A 17,695-nucleotide genomic window follows, 5' to 3' on the forward strand; every position below is an offset into this window, starting at 1 on the left:
CAAGTCTTAGGGGAAAACAGACCCCTCTCCCCCAGCATCTCCAGAGCCCTCGACAACATGTAGTTCTAAGGAGAAGCCTCATAGGTCTCCTACCTTGTCCAGCTCCAGGTTACCCCTTCCTACCATGGCTGGGAAACAGGGAGCCTGGCTGTGCCTACTGCAGGGATCCACCTTGAAGTAACAGTCTCAGACCCTCTGTCTCCAGCCTTCCCTTCAAGCAGCCCTGTCTGCTCAATGTCTGCACCACACATGAGCTGCTATTTCTTGGGTGGGTTTTCTTTGCTGTGAGACAAGTGAGATTCGACTTCCAAAGGGACTCAGAGGTGTCAGATATAGCTCATGTTTAAATCACTTTTATTCCTTCTTTCTTACATTGCTTTTTTGGTGTCTATTATTGATGCCACAGTAAAAATAAAAAAGGATGACTAAGGAGAGAAGTAAAAGGGTAAAGAAGGAGACTGATTTAAAATGTGATGGCATTTGAAATTACAGACTGGGAACTCTTCTTAAAAATGGTGCTTCTAACAGGTCCGAATCTGGCATGGACTATATACCCAGCTGCCAGAAGCCAGGACGCACTCAACCTCACAGGCTCATTCAACCAGGGCCCCGAGGAGAGCTGGGCTGGATGTGAGGGAGGGCATGTAAAAAATGGGCACAGTCGCCATCATATTTGCCTTTTAATATAAGATTTGGTTTCGTCATTTCTGAATGTAACGTATTTCTTCTAAAAATAGAGCTCTCTGCTTGTTCTGAAACTTTATGTTTACTTGGAGGTGAAGGGGATAAGGCTGACCATAACTCTGGGGTGACACTGCCAATGCTTCACAGTCATCAACAAACCTCAAGGATTCTGGATGCTCACAGCAAGGATGAGTTCATTTCAGATCCATGGTACTGAAGAAACATGACCTAACATTTCAAGGCCCCACCCATCCTTGTGTGGAACCCTGACTGTATTACTGACCAAAGGTAACCAATCATGGCTCACAGGGGACCAGACAACAGAGGTCCCCTAGGAGGTACAGAGACAGAGCAACCCTGACACATGGCCAAAGAGGGAAGGGTGCCCTTGCAACATGGGTTAAGAACGTAAGTGCACAAACACACAAGACATAGGAAGGCAGGGCTGAGCATGCTGAGCTCCACCCTGGGCCAATATAGACCTGGATTTAATACCATGGAACTTGCTGGGACTTTCTCACAACAGATTTAGAGTCAGAATCTCCCCTGCCTCCAAAGAAGAGCCTGGTTAGCTCCTGAATCCAAAGATGCCCTTGATGTATCCAGTGAGGCCACTCTTGGTCTTCTGCTCCAACTTGTCCTCAAGGGGTGGGAAGGCCACGTGGTTGAGGGCCAGGTCAAAGAACAAAGGCTTGCAAGGAATGGGCTGGAATCCCGGTGGAAAGTGCACAAGGTTGGCTTGCTTGGTGACGAGGGAAGGGTCCAGGCAGAAGGTCTCAAACCGTTCAACCAGAGGCTGGAGGTCAAATCAAAGGTGTTAATCACAGAAGAGCCCCCTGCGGGACTTCACTATGCTCTGGGCACCCAGTTCACTACTTTCCATTCCCATGGTCATTCTCTCTTTCCATTCCCACAATCTCCGGATGGAGCATTACCACAGCCCTATACTCTAGGTCAGTCAATGACACCAACGGGTTACAGGTCTACTGAAGTTCAGGTCAAAGCTCTCCAAAGCTGCACAGCAACAACTTCCTCTGTGTTCTCCCCTAGGGCAATTCAGACACCCAACTACCCAGGCAACTCACAGGCCTCAGAACAAGAGAATGGTGGGGTGGGGTGGGGGAGAATAAATAGAGGATTTCTCTAGAAAGGAAGGGCCTTCTGCTATACATTTACTCATTCCAAGGGAGTTATTAATCCTCCAGTTCCTCAGGAACCACAGCCAGCTTACCTTATTGTCCCTGACTTGGGAGGAAGTCTCTGTTTGATGGGAGTCATTTGCATCTGAAAGTATCACAGAGATTCAATAAGAAAAGAGAAGTCTTTTCAAGCGGGACTTCTAAATCCAAGAGCAAGGGTAGACAGCATGTAGGGAGTTAGCCATCTCCCTTCTGGGTCCAAATTCTGCCAAGAATTGATATAAAGGAATGATTATTCCTAGATCTATTGTGGTTGGCCTTGCCACAGCTGGATGCAAGATGGTGAGGGGGAGAAAGGACAGTATGACAGTGTTCCTCTAAGTCCCTTTGTATAGTTCAGTGCCTAATGTGGCAAAAGAAAAGACCCCAGTCAGGCAGGGTGGTACACATCCATAATCCCAGCTAATTATGAGGCTGAGGCAGAAGATTTACCCCAAATTCAAGGACAGCCTGAGCAATGTAGTAAGACCTGTCTCAAGTATACAAAGGGGCAAGGGTATAGCATGCCCCTGGGTTCAATCTCCAGTACCACAAACAAAAAAGGAAGGAAAGCCTGGGAAAAATAAATGCTTAAACGAACTAATGCAACAACCCTTTTCCACATTAGGCTTAAAATAGTGGCTAGTGCAGGGAGGGTGTGGGGGAGAAGAGGAGGGACAGGAAAGGGAACTCTGGGGACAGAGTAGCCCAGACAAGGCAAGTGGCTCACCCAGGATGGCTGCAGCCTGCAGGGAGCACTTCTCTGACCGCACTTGGGTGATGAGCTCTTGCACGTCAGGCAGGTCCTGCAATGATTCCGAGAAGGCGCGCTCAGGAGTGGGCCGGGCCGGAGCGGCACACCACACTAACCTGGGTTATGCGATCCCACTGGGATTCTCATAGGATTGGGGCTTTTAAAATGGTTCTATTTAAAACAAAAACAAAAACAAAACTGGCCTGTTTCAAGAGGGAAAAGCTATGCCATTGCTTCAGTAATGATGCCTGAAATAGTAATGGTAATATTAATAAAGTGACCATGCATAAAATGTCCCATGTGCCAGCACTGTTCTAAACCGTCCACCTAGGTGTTGATTCAATGTTCTGGATCAATTAGGATCATTTGTACCTCCACTTGGCAGGTGAAAATCCTGCAGTGTGGAGATGTCGAAGACTGTGGCAGCCGCAGCCTGGGGAGCAGAGCAGGTGCTCAGAATCAAAGCCACTACATCTCCCCACTTTTAGGACAGTGATACCTTGCTCTTGGCCTCAGAATTACTTGGCATAGTGGTAATGATCTGACAAGGTCTGGCCACTACATAATCCTTCCTGCCTCCATTCTCTGACACTTCCCCCAAACCATTCAGCATATAAGGTCAGGTGGATATTTATACAACAGCTCATTCTTTTCTCCAGAGATGAATGATCCATACTGCTTTGTGGCTTTGTCCCCAAATGACATCCCACTGTAGTGATGCTGCCACTATCCATACCCCTCTTCTGCCCCACCTCCATCCCTCCTTCCTATTCCCTTGTCTGTACACCATGCCTCTCTTTTGTGGTGCTGGGGATCAAAGCCAGGGTCTCATACATGCTCAACATGTGCTCTGCCCTTGAGTCCTAGTCCCAACCCTCTGTCTTTGCAAGATTCCCACATATGGGTCTTCAGGCTACTATAAAGCCACATGCTCTCTAAAGGCCAAAACCAGGAGGACATTTTTCCTCCTGGGGCCTGGTGTCCCAGGCACAAAGCAGCAGCTCTCAAATGCTGACTGTGACTCCATGAATGACAGTAAAACTAATTTTCTTTTCAACAGTCTCTACTCTAAAACACACATAGATTCCTTGGCCCAGCCAATGTTTAAAAAGCTATGTCTCCTCACAGCAGTCTACAAGATTACATAGCTAGGTGGTACTCGCCAATCAGTGAGATCAAGCAAGCTGTGGAGTCTTTCAGGCTGTATTTCAGATGGGTACTTTCTAAGCATGACTGGACACCCACATTGCCTAGGGTCCAGTTAAAACACAGACTCTTGACTCTTAAGGTCAGGGCTGGGGCCCATGAGTCTGTAATTCTAACCAGCTCCCCATGCTACTGGGCTTGGACATACTCTGTACAAGAAGGCCTTGCCAGTGGTTCTCAACTTCACTGCACATTAGAATCACTGAGAGGCTTTCGAAAGCACATGTTCACTCTCTGGTGGTCAAGGACAGGGACCCAGACACCCATCTTTTACTCAGCCTACAGCTCAAGGGGGACCAGGAATCCAGCCTGGGAAGCACCCTGCAGGCATGCCCCCAGAGGGGCCCCTGCACCATCTCACCACCTGACCTCCTGGACTTGGGAGACAAGGAGCAGTTGATAGCTCACCTTTAAGCTGTTCCTGAAGGTTCCAGCATCTGAATTCACTTCATTTGCATATTTCAGGACTCTATCGTATAGAACAAGGGCTTCGCTCCACTTCTTCACCAACACGTAGGACTGAGCAATGAAAAAACACCTGTTGGGGAGGGGAAAAGAGCCACAGTATTCTAAAGCAATAGTTGCCCAAGAGCAAAGCTTTCCATGCAGTTTAGGCTTACTTCAAACTTGGAAACAGAATTCAGGATCACCACCTTGGAACCCCCCACAACAATGGTCAGGTTTGCTTGGCTAAGGTACAGGTCCTTCCCAGCAATCAGAGATGACCACCTAGGTTCAATACATAGCCCGTCTTTCGCTTACTAGTGCACTCTGCAAACACAGGACAGCTCCCCAAAAGAGGATGGTGGCAGCCTCGGATAGGCAGGAGGAAACACTTGTCTGGCAGAAATATAAATCCCACTGGCCAGCTGGGCCCCGTGGCACACACCTGTAATCCCAGCAGCTTGGAAGGCTGAGATAGGAGGATTGTGAGTTCAAAGCAGCCTCAGAGAGGTGCTAAGCAACTCAGTGAGACACTGTCTCTAAATAAATTACAAAATAGGGCTGGGGATGCAGCTCAGCAGGTGAGTGCCCCCTAGTTCAATCCCTGGTACCCCATCTCCCCCCAAAAATCGCACTTGCCACTCTCTGCAATGACTCATCTCTGTTCATATTTTCCTTTTTTTGTGATTCTGGAGATTGAATCCAGAGGTACTCTAACACTGAGCTACATCTGCAGTCTTTTTAAAAAGTGTATTCATGGGAGCTGGGGTTGTGGCTCAGTAATAGAGCACTTGCCTGGCTTGTGCGAGGCACTGGGTTGGATTCTCAGCACCACATATAAATAAGTGAACAAAATAAAGGCCCACCCAACATCTAAAAAAAAAAAAAAAAAGTTGTATTCTAAGACACGGACTTGCTAAATTGCTGAGGCTAGCCTCAAATTTGCCATTCACCTGCCTCCCAGTCCCTCGAGTTGCTGGGATTAGAGGTGTGTGCCACCTGTTTCATCTGTTTTTTTTTTTTTCAAAAACCCTAGTAGGTAACAACCCCATCTACTATGGGGTAGGCCATGGCCAAAAACTTATAGAACCACTGTGAGGCATAAGACAGCCCTGCTGTCCTTCTCAGGATGTTACCTATATGCCTTGAACACCAGGGTCTTCAGGCCTATCTCTTTCTGGAAGGCTCTGTCTTCCTCCAAGCCAGGAAGCTGTAATAATTCCACCAGATTCTGTATAACAGATGAAAGAAGAAAATGAGAAGACCTCAGAACAAGTTCTTGTCAGAGACCTTATAAGAAGAGATAAGGGCAGAAAAAAAGTCTGTGATCAAAATGATGAGCAAAGTCTGTGAGGGCAATAGTTGCATCTGGTGTCCCCTGGCCCCCTCTAAGACACCAAGTTTACCAATCAATTCATATCTCACCCACCTTCAGAGACTTCTTGGACTGGAAGGGATCTTCCAGCTCTGAACTTTTATTTCGGAGTGACCCACGCATTTGGCAGCTATACAGATACCTTGTGTGTGTGTATGCATGTATAGCAATCTTACTAGCTAACAAACTCCCAGTGGGCTGAGACAGTAGGAACTCAGGTCTCCAGAGCGTCTGGTAGAATATCTTTTTATTTACTTATTTTTTGAGACAGTCTCACTATGCTGTCCAGGCTGGTCTCAAACCCATGGGCTCAAGTGATCCTCCAGCCTCAGCCTCCCAAGCAGCTGGGACTACAGGTGTACCACTGCTGCAGAGAGAATATCTTACATAGGGAAGTTAATACCTGTGGGCTTATGAGTCTCTCCACTTCAACACACTGAAGTATGGGGGCTCACAGACCACTAAAATGAGCCAAGATCTTTGTCTTTCATCCATTTACTAAATGTTCCTTGGTGCCATGGCCCTTCTGTATGCAAACTTAAGTCACTGGTGTCCAACACAGGCAGAAGGCAGTCCTTGCCTTCCTGGTCCCCAAGGGTCACCTGGAGAATGATGTCGTAGAGCCGGATCAGGTCTTGGGGCCGGGGAGAGCGCTTGCTGTCGTCTTCTGGCTGCTGCTGCAACAGAGCCTTCTGCAGGCCTTTGGCCATGTTCTCATTACGCCTGATTGCCGTCGACAGCTTGATGTAAGTTAGGTAGCTGGAATGGACCATGTGTCAGCTCAGGTCATACTTAGAGAAGCTCTATGAGTTGGGACTATAAGTTAGGACTGACCTAGGGGACATGTGAAGTAAGGGTGTGTCACACATCAGGGCTATCTGATCTGGGCTTCAGGCTCACAGGGCCTCTTAATTGAGCAGCTATTCAGTGGCAAATTTGTAGGGAACCTGAATGAGATCTTATCACAAAATTTTATTTCAGATTAAATTAGGTCCTCTGTATATTTTTTGAGTCACACAGCTCTTGGCTTCAGAGGCTGTTACTAATCTCTAAGAAGGTCCATGGGTGGAAGCCAGTTTCTGGAACAAAGACTTGCCTATGCAGGTGTGTGCATGCACAACTGCCCCCATTCCTCAATGACCTTCTTCGAGACAGTCTCTCTAGATGGTTGTGCTCACTAGCCACGTGGATATAAGAAGACATGTAATACTTATTTTAGGTTGGAGTAAAAACATGGTGAGTGTTTAAGAATTCAGCACTCTCAAACCTTACCTTACTCGGCTAGAGGCCATTTCTTGAGAGGATGCAAAAGAGGCCTGAGGTCAGGGACATAGGCCAGTGGAGGTCAAGAACTTCATAATGTCCATGAGGACTAAGAGACTATAAAGTACAAGTGTGAATCCCAGGCCCTCTCTACTCAGCTTCCGGAACAAGAACGGCCAGATATATTCCAGGGATCAGACCAGCCCAAGAGAAAACCCTGTAAGATTCTTAGGGGGTTTTTTCCATAGAAAAGAAGAGCCAAACACCTAAGTAAGGACCATGCCCAAGCAGCCCCGTGCACACACACAGCAACCCCACCTGAGAAGCCCCCTCCTTCCACTGGAGTGGGGAGCAAGATCAGTAGACATTAAGAAAAACCTCTAATAAGAAAGAGGAGGCCAAACTCCAAAGGGAAATCAAGCAACCTGGAAGAACCAGATTTTGCTGGGAACAAAAATCTCATAAACTATTCAACAACAACAAAGATAAAAGAATACAAATAAGCTTTTAGATGGCATAAAAACTGGGAAAGCCATGCTGGGGATGTAGTTAGTGGTGGTGTGCACACAAAGCAGGCAAGACTAGGGCTACACTGGAAGGTTGAAAAATGACTCATCAAGAAGTAGCAAGTACACATGTCATTTAGAGAGATAAGGAGGTGAATACCAAAAGACTTTATTTCATGAACAAAATTAAGAACAGCTGCTTCCAAGAAATGGTTGAGAAGGTCATGAGATAAATTTCCTAAAAAGCTTTGCAGAAAACTCAGACTGCCAAACACTATTATACACAAAATGATACAAGCCACCTGATTTCTGGTTCATCTGTTTTTCCTCAAATCTGGCCTTCCCATCATGGAAATCCATGACACTGAAACTAGCTAATCTGAAGGTGAAAGAATGGACCCAAGGTTTCCAAACTTCCTCAGCACTGGTAAAGGTTTTGGAGAGTCTTTTCAAGGTCAGAAGGTCAGAGCAACTCTGGATGCCTCTTCAGTGACTATAAGTGGTCACCAAGACTCAAGGAGCCACATCTTTCTCCTCAGGCTGTTGAAACAGATAACATCTCAGGGCCTCTCTCACTTAGTATTCTATGTATCTGAGTCATCTGGCAGTCAATATGACATTCACATAATACCAAATACCTAAAAATGGATACCGAGTGTAAAGTATACTGATTTTTGTTTTCTGTTTTTTTTTTTTTTGCAGCACTGAGGATGGACTTCAGGGTCCTGTGTGTGCTAGCCAAGTGCTCTATTGCTGTGCTACATCCACAGCCCTTTTTTTTTTCTTTTAAAATAAAAACAAAATCACAAGGGACTAGGTATGTGGCTCAGTAACAGAGTGCCTGCCTAGTGTGTGCGAGGCCCAGGGTTACAGCAACAAACACAAGGATTAAAAAAAGAAGAAGATGGGCAAGGGAAATGGTAGGTTTATCATCTAAGTTATAAGCAGTGGCTAAGAAATAAACTTTCAAGGTCAAATGGAAAAGTCTGATGAGAAGTAGTTTTCAGAGGTTAATATTTCTCCCCAGAATGTTAGCGGAAAAAAAAAAAAGGTCACTCTTCTTTCCTCTGTAAAACAAAATAACCTATAACCTATGTTTATTCTTTTTGAATGACCTCATGTGCTCTGCCACTGAGCTATACCTGCAGCCCTACCCCATATTTAAAAAAAAATGAAAACCAGGAATGGAGGTGTAGCTCCCAGGTAAAGCACTTGCCTAATGTGGGTGGAGCCCTAGGTTCATCCCCTATACCACACCCCCCCACACACACACACACCAAACTGACAAAAGTGATTTTAAAATCACAAAGAAAATGGTCAAGACACGCCCAGGGAAATACCTGGTGATGGGAACTTCCTCTACTAGCTTTCAGGACTTAATGTGAAGTTACAGTAATTCACTGCACCAATGAAGTAAAGACCAGTAGGTCAATGAAGCGGAAGGCAGTGGAGGGTGTCCACAAGAGGAAAATGTACCGCAGAGCATGAAGAAAGGGTGGAGTGCTCAGTAAGCTGTACTAGAATAACCCATTATCCTGATGCAAAAAAGTGAAGCAGACTCCTACCTTACACAAAAATAACTACAGATGGAATAAAACTTGAGGAGAAATTAAACATGAAAGGGACAACTTCAAAATATTCAGAACACAAAGGTGAATAAAAATCAGAGCTTGGCACTAGGAAGGAGAGTGGTTAGCTCTAGAAGAAGGGGAGGAATAAGCTGGGGGGGACACAGGGAGCTTTGAAATTATGAATCGTGCTCTACCTTCTAAGCTTACATTATATAATACAAAGCAGAATACAAACCATTTTTTTTTTTTTTTTAGTTCTGGGGACTGAACCCAGGGGGTACTCTACCACTGAGTGATATGCTCAGAATTTTTTTTTTTTTTTAGTTGTTGATAGACCTTTATTTGTTTACTTACTTATTTTTATTTATATGGTGCTGAGAACCAAACCCAATGCCTCACACATGCTTTGTCACAACCCTAGCCCATGCCAAGACCTTTTTTTTTAAAAAAAAGTTTTTATTTAGAGACAGGGTCATGCTTAGAGTTGCTGAGGCTGAACTTGAATTTGTGATCCTCCTGCCTCAGCCTCCCAAGTCACTGGGATTATAGGTGTGTGTCACTGTACCCAACTGCAGTACGTATACTATTATATGATAAAATGTACTTATATGCAGTAATGTTACTTGTTACATATTAATAAATTATATATACATATACATTTTACACACACACACACACACACACACAACTTTTTTTTTTTTTGCATCACTAGAGATTCAACCACTGAGTCACACCAGCAGGCCTTTTAATATTTTATTTAGAGACAGGGTCGCACTGAGTTGCTTAGGGCCTTGCTAAGTTGCTGAGGCTGGTTTTGAACTCTTGATCCCTCTGCTTCAGCCTCTTGAGCCACTGCAATTACAGATGTGCACCACTGTGCCCAACTTCTTCCCCTTTTCAATTTTTATTTTAAGATAGGGTCTAAGTTGCCCAAACTTGCAACTTGTCTAAGCCTCTCAAGTAGCTGGGATTACAAATGTGTGCCATCATGCTACCAAGAAATTAAAAATTAAAATGTATGCTGGGCAGAGTGGCGCATGCCTGTAATCCCAGCAATTTGAGAGGTTGAGGCAGGAAGATCACAAGTTTGAGGCCAGCCTGAGTAACTAAGCAAGACCCTGTCTCAAAATAAAAAGCACCAGGGATGTAGCTCAGTGTTAAAGCACACCTAGGTTTAATCTCCAGTATTGCAAAAACAAAAACAAAATAAAATAAAATGTGCACAAACATTTATACTCTTTTGTTCGAATAGATATATTTTACAACAATAATAGTAGAAAAATTCACAGTATAGTTCAATGCTTATAGAGTGCTTGCTTCACATGAACAAGGCCCAGAGTTTGATCATATCCACTGCAAAAAATAAACTCACACACATATTTGAAAATTAGAAAAAGTAAAATAACCCTTACCTGTGCAGGTACTGGAGGTTAGATACCTTTCCTGACTCCCCATCAAGGGTGTAATCTCTCTGTTTCTGCAGAAGGTGAAAAAGGTAAAAAAGTAAAACTCCTATCTGTGGGTCTGAACACCTCCTTCAGAGGTGTGGTTCTCAAAATCCCCTGAATACACAGACTAGTGTTTGGGGGGTCCTCAACTATTAAAAGATTTGGTAACATATTATAGCATACCACTGTCATCTAAAACTGGGCCTTGACTAACAGAATTCAGAATACTGACCAGTTGAGGCTCCCTGCCCCATTCTCCCAGAATCTTACCCCAAGTATTAAAAAAAGACAGTCTGCGATTTCCCTTTAGGGTTTGTGCCTCATACCCAAGCTTTAATCCTGTGCTGTGTGCTCTTTAGAGCTTGCATTTTCTGGATGGCTGAATAATGGCCCCCTTAAGACCTGTATCCTAACCTCCAGAATTTGTGACGATGTCACCTCATAAAGTAGAAGAGACACTGCGGATGTGATTAAATTAAGGGCTTCTGGGCTTATCCTGGATCATTCAAATAAGCCCAACCTAACCACAGAATCCTTAGAAGAAGCAGCTCCAGAAGGGTCAGAGTTAGAGAAGGTATAGGAACTGAAGAAGAGGGAAGAGGAAAGAAGATGTTCAGCTGATAGCTTTGAAGATGGAGGAATGCAGATGGCTTCTAGAAGCCAGGAAATGCATTCTCTGGAATACTGGGAATGGATTCTCCCCAGATTCCTCTATAGTTTCCAACAGGAAAGCAGCACTGAAAAGCCACTTCAGATTCTTACCTCCCAAAGTGTAAGATAATAAATACGTTATTTTAAGCCACTGAATGTGGTAATATTACCACAAATGCAGCTTTGTTTTGCCACATTTGTTCCATTCTATGAGGTATCCCCCCAACCCCTGTGCATTCAACCCCTGTGAGTGAGGTAGGCTGGACTCCATAGGACCCTCTGTTGAGGTCCTATGGAGTCCAGCCTACCTGAGGACTACTTGAGGGTGAAGGGAAACGTACTGTAATGACAGCTTAATGGCAGAAGGAAGCAAATGACTACTTGGAGTAAGCAGTGATTTAATTGAGCAAACCAAGCAACTCAAAAACCATTTTTTAAAATATTTATTTAATGGTAGATGAACACAATTTTTATGTGGTGCTGAGGATTGAACCCAGTGCCTCACACGCAAGGCAAGCACCCCACCGCTGAGCCACAGCTCCAGAACCATCCCCAGAACCAAAAAAAAGGATGGCAAATTTGTTATCTTTTCCCACAATAGAAATCCAATACATTTTGAGAAAGAGGTAATGTTAGCTAGGTGTGGGGTACACACCCATAATCCCAGCTACTTGGGAGACTGAGGAAGGGAGGCTGCAAGTTCAAGGTCAGTTTAGGCAACCTAGTAAGACCCCATCTCAAAATAAAATAAAATGAGCTGGGGATGTAGCTCAGTGCTTGCCTGGTATGTGTAAGATCCTGGGCTCAATCCCCAGTACCACAGAAAAATAAAAAAAGTAAAAATAGGGGCTGGGATTGTGGCTCAGTGGTAGAGCGCTTGCCTAGCATGGGCGGGACCTGGGTTTGATCCTCAGAACTACATAAAAATAAAAGGCATTGTGTTGTGTCCATCTACACCTAAGAAAAAATAAATATTAAAAAAAAAAAAAAAAGTAAAAATAAAGGGGTGGGGGTGTAGCTCAGTGGTAGAACATGTGCTGAGCATGCATAAGGCCCTGGGTTCAATACCTACCACCAAAATAAATAAGTAAATAAAATAATAAAAACGAAATAGGCAATATTTGATTGACTACCATAGAGAAATTACAGCTGGAATAATTACAAATATAGAAAATGTGGGCTAAAGTTGTGGCTCAGTGGTAGAATACTTGCCTAGCATATGTGAGGCACTGGGTTTGATTCTCAGCACCGAATATAAAGAAATGAATACAATAAAGGTCCACCAACATCTAAAAAAATAAAAGAAATATAGAAAATGCAGAGATTTTTGTGGGTTAGAATGGTAGAGGCATACTTCTGAGACGGTAGGCTATGAGGTGAACCTCAAGAAATAGGTGGCATTTGGATAGGTAGAAAGGGAGAGGTAAGAGCATCCAGGAGTGAGAAGTAAAAGGAGACTCAAGAGTATGGAAAGCACTCAGCTGGGAGTGGCACAATAAGACCAAGTGCAGCAGCTGGAGACAGCAGAGCGCAAGACAGAAGCAGGCTGGGGGAGCAGCTTAAGGAACCTGCCCTAGGTGTGCCACACGGTAGTCTTGAAAGTGGGTGGGTACTCAAGACCAAGAAGCGTAGGTACAGAGGAAATAAGAACTTCTAGTTACGTTTATCTCTGTTTTGAAATGTTACTTTAATGAATTTTGTATATTACAAATCAGAAGAATAAAAAGGTATATAATTTATAAATAAACACATCAGAGGTACATGTTCAATTACAGGGCACATTATCATAAAAATAAGTTTGGAGACCACTGATCAAGACCTAGGGAAGGGCTGGGGATGTGGCTCAAGCGGTAATGCAGTCGCCTGGCATGCTCGGGACACAGGGTTCGATCCTCAGCACCACATAAAGATAAAATAAAAAATGTTGTGTCCACTGAAAACTGAAAAATAAATATTAAAAAATTCTCTCTCTCTCTCTCTTCTCTCTTAAAAAAACAAAAAAGACCTAGGGAAAAATCATCGGACTATTTTATAATTAGACAGTGGAATGAGCTTTAGAAAGATTCAAGCAATTAAGAGATCTTTATAGTATAGGTATACAATGAAAGGCTATAATTAAAAGCTGGGTACAGTGGCCCATGCTAGTAATCCCTGCTACCTGAGAAGCTGAGGCAAGAGGATCAGAAGTTTGGGGCCAGCCTTAGCAACTTAGTGAGACCCTGTCTTAAAATAAAAAATCAAAAGGCTGAAGATGTAGCTCAGTGGTAAGGTACTCACATAGCATACTTAAAGCCCAAGGTTCGATCCCCAGCACTGCAAGACCAAAACAAAAACAGGTGGAAGCAACAACAGGTGAGAGGCACTACATAGGGATAGCAAGTGGGCTTGGTGACAGGGAGGTTTCTACCCAGAAAGCTGAATGCATCACAGTGACATTATTAGGAAAAGGGAACACAGAGAAGTATGCCTGGAGGTAAGAATTTTGAGATCAACCTTGGCAACATGTACACATGTACATTGCTTTTTTTTTGGGGGGTGGGGGTTTATTGTACTGTCAGTATTATAAAATTTGCTTTGGTTTTGTTAACTTTTTTTTAAATAATTTTATTTGTAGATGGACACAATACCTTTATTTTGTTTATTTAGTTTTATGTGGTGCTGGGGATCGAACCCAGGACCTCACACATGCTAGGCAAATTCTCCACCACTGAGCTACAACCCCAGCCCCTGGTTTTGTAATTTTGTAGCATTATAGATAAAGTTGTGTTTGTACTTTGTTCTGTAGAATGAAGAAAATTCATTGAATAAACCTAGAATTAAAATGGAAAAAAAAATTGAGATCACAGGATGAAACCATTAGGAAGAAAATTATAAAAAGAAATGAATTTTTTCAACCTGATAGAGCCCAGAGGCCCTTGATGTTTGTCAGCTGACCACTTTGCCTAAAAAAGCCCAGTGGCTGAGGCAGTATACGCTGAGATCTCTGGGAACCCCCTAAGGACAAGACAGATTGAGAGGACCCCAGCGGCAGGTCAGCTGATGGTCCTACCTGATCTGGCTTGAGCTCTTCCCTCACGGCCTGGATGGCGTCACGACACTCGCTGAGCATGGATTCAAACAGCCGTTCCTTGGTTCCTTCGCTTTCAGCCTGAACAGAGGCAGAGAGGATCGAGAGACTGTTCTGAATGAACTTCAGTATTCCATGGGGAGGAGGGCATCACGGTGCTTTGACCCTGCACCCCCCCCCCCACACATCTGTCCAAATCAGAGATGCTGTTAATTGTCCCTCTCCCAGGGTTTCATCCCAGCCTTGTCCATTATTCACATAGAAATGGGAATCATATTTTCAAAGTGAAGGTAATGAGAAAGCCATCTGTATGGCTGATCTGGATCTGCCAAGCAGCAGGTCTACACATTTCCTCAGTCACAGAACTTTCCTCTGCTGTCCTCCAATGCTTCTACCTTGTTCAGGATCGGCACCTGGAACCTCTAGAGAAGCTATGGCTTACTCACACCAAGGCACAGCACACCAGAAATCTCCTTCCAGAAAAAAATGGCAAGCTCTATTGGACGACAATAGAACTACCCTTTACAAAAGTAATCCAATGTGTAAATTCTGACTTTCTTTTAGATCCAAGCAAGTGATAAACATTACTAATCAATATCTAATCAAAAGCATTTCTCCTAAATATCATAATGAGTTCTCTTTCCCACAGACATTCTGTACTCTGATATTGCATGTGGTCTATTTTGAGAACAACTTTTTGAGCAGACAAGGTGGAAAAGAATGAGATGACAGTCTTTAACAAGTACTGGGTGTCACCTTCTGCTTCACAGCTGGGAGAAGTGAAAAAAATGATTCACTAACTGAACATCTGCCAAACCACATTATCGTCCTAAAGAATCTGACTGAGCGGGTGGGAATGGACGGAAGGCAGAAAGGAGCTGAACTTGTGTTACTGGCAGACCTGCTGTGAAATTAAAACATCAACATTCCATTATTGTACTTGACTTTCCATCTGAAAAAATGTCTTAACATTTAAGTGACCTCTAAGGAAGCACAAAGAAAGGCTGGTTGGAAGGAACTTAAAGAAAATTTTCTTTTCTTCTCTTAAGAACTCTTATGATTTTCCTAGTTTCCAGTGTGAAAAAAAAAAAGTCTCCCCTGTAAATTACCCAATCTAAAGCAAACATTCTTTTCCACCTATGGGTTACTTGGGTTTCCCACTCTTCACTAAGGGGAACAAACTAGGGGCACAGGCCTGTAACTCTAAGCAGACATGGGTCCATGTTCACTACAACAGGACTCTCAGCAACAATGAAGTGCTTTCTCTGAACCATCCAATGCAGTGGCATCCTTACATGTTGCTTCTGAGCACTTGAGATTTTTATTAGTTTGAATGGAACTAGATGCCGGGTGTGGTGGTGTATATCTCCCAATGACTTGGGAGGCTGAGGCAGGAGGATCACAAGTTCGAGGCCAGTCTCAGCATCTTAGTGAGACCCTTTCTCAGATTTAAAAACAAAATAAAAAAGTCTAGTGGTAAAGCGCCACTGGGTTCAACCCCAGTATAAATAAATAAACAAGTGGAACTAGCCATATATGTTGAGTGGCCACTGTACTAGATGGTGCTGCTCTAGAGAAATACACTTTATCCAACAAGTTGGCAAGATTCTTTAATTTGCTGGCCAAAACTTGTAAAAGTACAAATCCTATGGAATAGTGGTGCTGTCTAGTACTTAACAAATAGGATAAGATATTGTGAGCACCTTGATGGGCGTCAGAATCCAAACAGCCAACCACACAGGAGCCAGAGCCACATTATCAGCAGGGAGAATGAACCTCTGCACTAGTTTGAATAAAATGCACTCTAACAAATATGCCACCAACACTCATTTTCAGATGGGTATAGATCAGCAATTCAGGCAATGGGTGCATAGGCAAAAGAACAAATTTCATTTTTCCAGCTACATAAGATCTGTCTCCAATCCCTCTGGTAGGGTACAGCTTAAGCTTGAAAATAAAAGCTAGGCACTGTGGCACATGCCTATAAACCCAGCAACACAGGAGACTGAAATAAAAGGATCACAAGTTTAAGGCCAGCCTCAGCAATTCTGTGAGGTTCTGAACAACTTAGGGAGATCCTGTCTAAAAAAATGGGAGGGGAGATGGCTCAGTGGTAAAGTGCCCCTGAGTTCAATCCCCAGTACAAAAGAAAAAGCTAGGATGTTAAACCTCTTCACTGCCATGTATTGCCCTTATTTGCTAGGACAGTAAATCTATGTAGCAAGGAGTTGAACACGAACCTCCCCAACACTTCACAAAATTCGAAGCCCCACTAGAAATTTTACAAAAGTCTTAACAATAATGAAGGATAAAGCACATCTACATGGGGCTGGGGTTGTGGCTCAGTGGCAGAGCGCTTGCCTCACACTTGTGAGGCACTGGGTTCAATCCTCAGCACCACATAAAAATGAATAAACAAAATAAAGATATCACATTCGTCTATAATGAAAATAATAATAATAATAAAGCACATCTACAGGGGAAGACTAATGGGGCTGGGGTTGTGGCTTAGAGGTAGAGCTTTTGCCTGGCATGCATGAGGCACTGCGTTCAATCCTTAGCACCACATAAAAATAAAATAAAGATATTGTGTCCACCTATAGCTAAAAAATAAACATTTAAAAAAATAAAGGGGAATATCTAAGTTACGTTTTCCTTTTGACACCCACAGCTCAGTGACTCAGAGACCACTAATCTCTGAGTAGAACTTGTCATGATTCTTCCTGGCCAGAGTAAAATGTCTCCAAAAGGAAGTCTTTAATATATCTATCTAGCTGCTTACACTTTATTATAGAATTTATACTTGAGGCCAAGATCACTCCTGAAAGGACAATGAAACAAGACACACCTCTCAACATGCAGGGGCAGGATGCCCCACCTACACACCAGCTTGTCATGTGGTAAGCCCAACCAACAAGGACATGTTCTTAAACACAAGTGGCAAACTCCCTGCATTAGAATTTGGGAAAAGGCTGGACCTTTTCCCCAGGGGGCGCCTATGAAATGGAGACATCTTAAGTCCAGAAGTAATGTGTTACTTACTAGTTCAAAAAATTAAAACACTCTAGCTCCATTTTTATAAAGTGTGAAACATCCAGGATGAGCTGTCTACAGCCTCAGGTTCACGTCTAAGGCAGTGTCTTCAGGCTGATAGGCATGGAGCAAACTGCTGCTATGTGCCCTGCTATTAACGACAGCTTTCCAGATTGTTTTCACTTGTCTATAGAAATTGCTGGAAGATGATGGTGTGACTAAGGCATTCAGGGCAAGTCTGGCCACATTCCCACCACACCCCTAGGAGAACTGTGGGGACAGGAACCAGGCTTCATCCAGCCCAGGGAGGAAATAAAAAATCTGGAAATCTATTAAAGAAGGGGACAAATCTCACCAGAGAATGGATTTTCTTTTTTAAAGAAAAGGACAAATAGTCTCCCTTCCACTAAAACATCAAAAATTAGCCAGAACTTAAAGAATTATTAAACATACCAGTACTTAAAACTGCTCTCTCCCCCAAAAGAGTTGACTAAGAATAACCTCACAATGTAACC

The 17,695-nt window shown here is 43.6% G+C and overlaps 1 protein-coding gene across 1 annotated transcript in view; it reads right to left on the reverse strand.

Annotated features, from left to right (window-relative positions):
- Positions 1–337: 337 nt before the first annotated feature.
- Srp68 (signal recognition particle 68) overlaps positions 338–17,695 on the reverse strand; it is a 38,963-nt gene continuing 21,605 nt past the window's right edge. Inside the window, exons 9-16 of the mRNA XM_046449496.1 lie at positions 14,130–14,228; positions 10,394–10,458; positions 6,244–6,400; positions 5,403–5,497; positions 4,231–4,360; positions 2,593–2,668; positions 1,916–1,968; positions 338–1,480 (exon numbers count right to left, since the gene is read on the reverse strand). Of these exons, the coding sequence (XP_046305452.1) occupies positions 1,253–1,480; positions 1,916–1,968; positions 2,593–2,668; positions 4,231–4,360; positions 5,403–5,497; positions 6,244–6,400; positions 10,394–10,458; positions 14,130–14,228 (903 nt within the window). The 3' untranslated portion in view covers positions 338–1,252. The remainder of the gene's footprint in view (positions 1,481–1,915; positions 1,969–2,592; positions 2,669–4,230; positions 4,361–5,402; positions 5,498–6,243; positions 6,401–10,393; positions 10,459–14,129; positions 14,229–17,695) is intronic.

Source organism: Marmota monax, unplaced genomic scaffold, assembly GCF_021218885.2.
Source record: "Marmota monax isolate L192 unplaced genomic scaffold, Marmota_monax_Labrador192_F-V1.1 WCK01_AAM20220418_F8-fsc00292, whole genome shotgun sequence".
Classification (NCBI taxonomy): Eukaryota; Metazoa; Chordata; class Mammalia; order Rodentia; family Sciuridae; genus Marmota; species Marmota monax.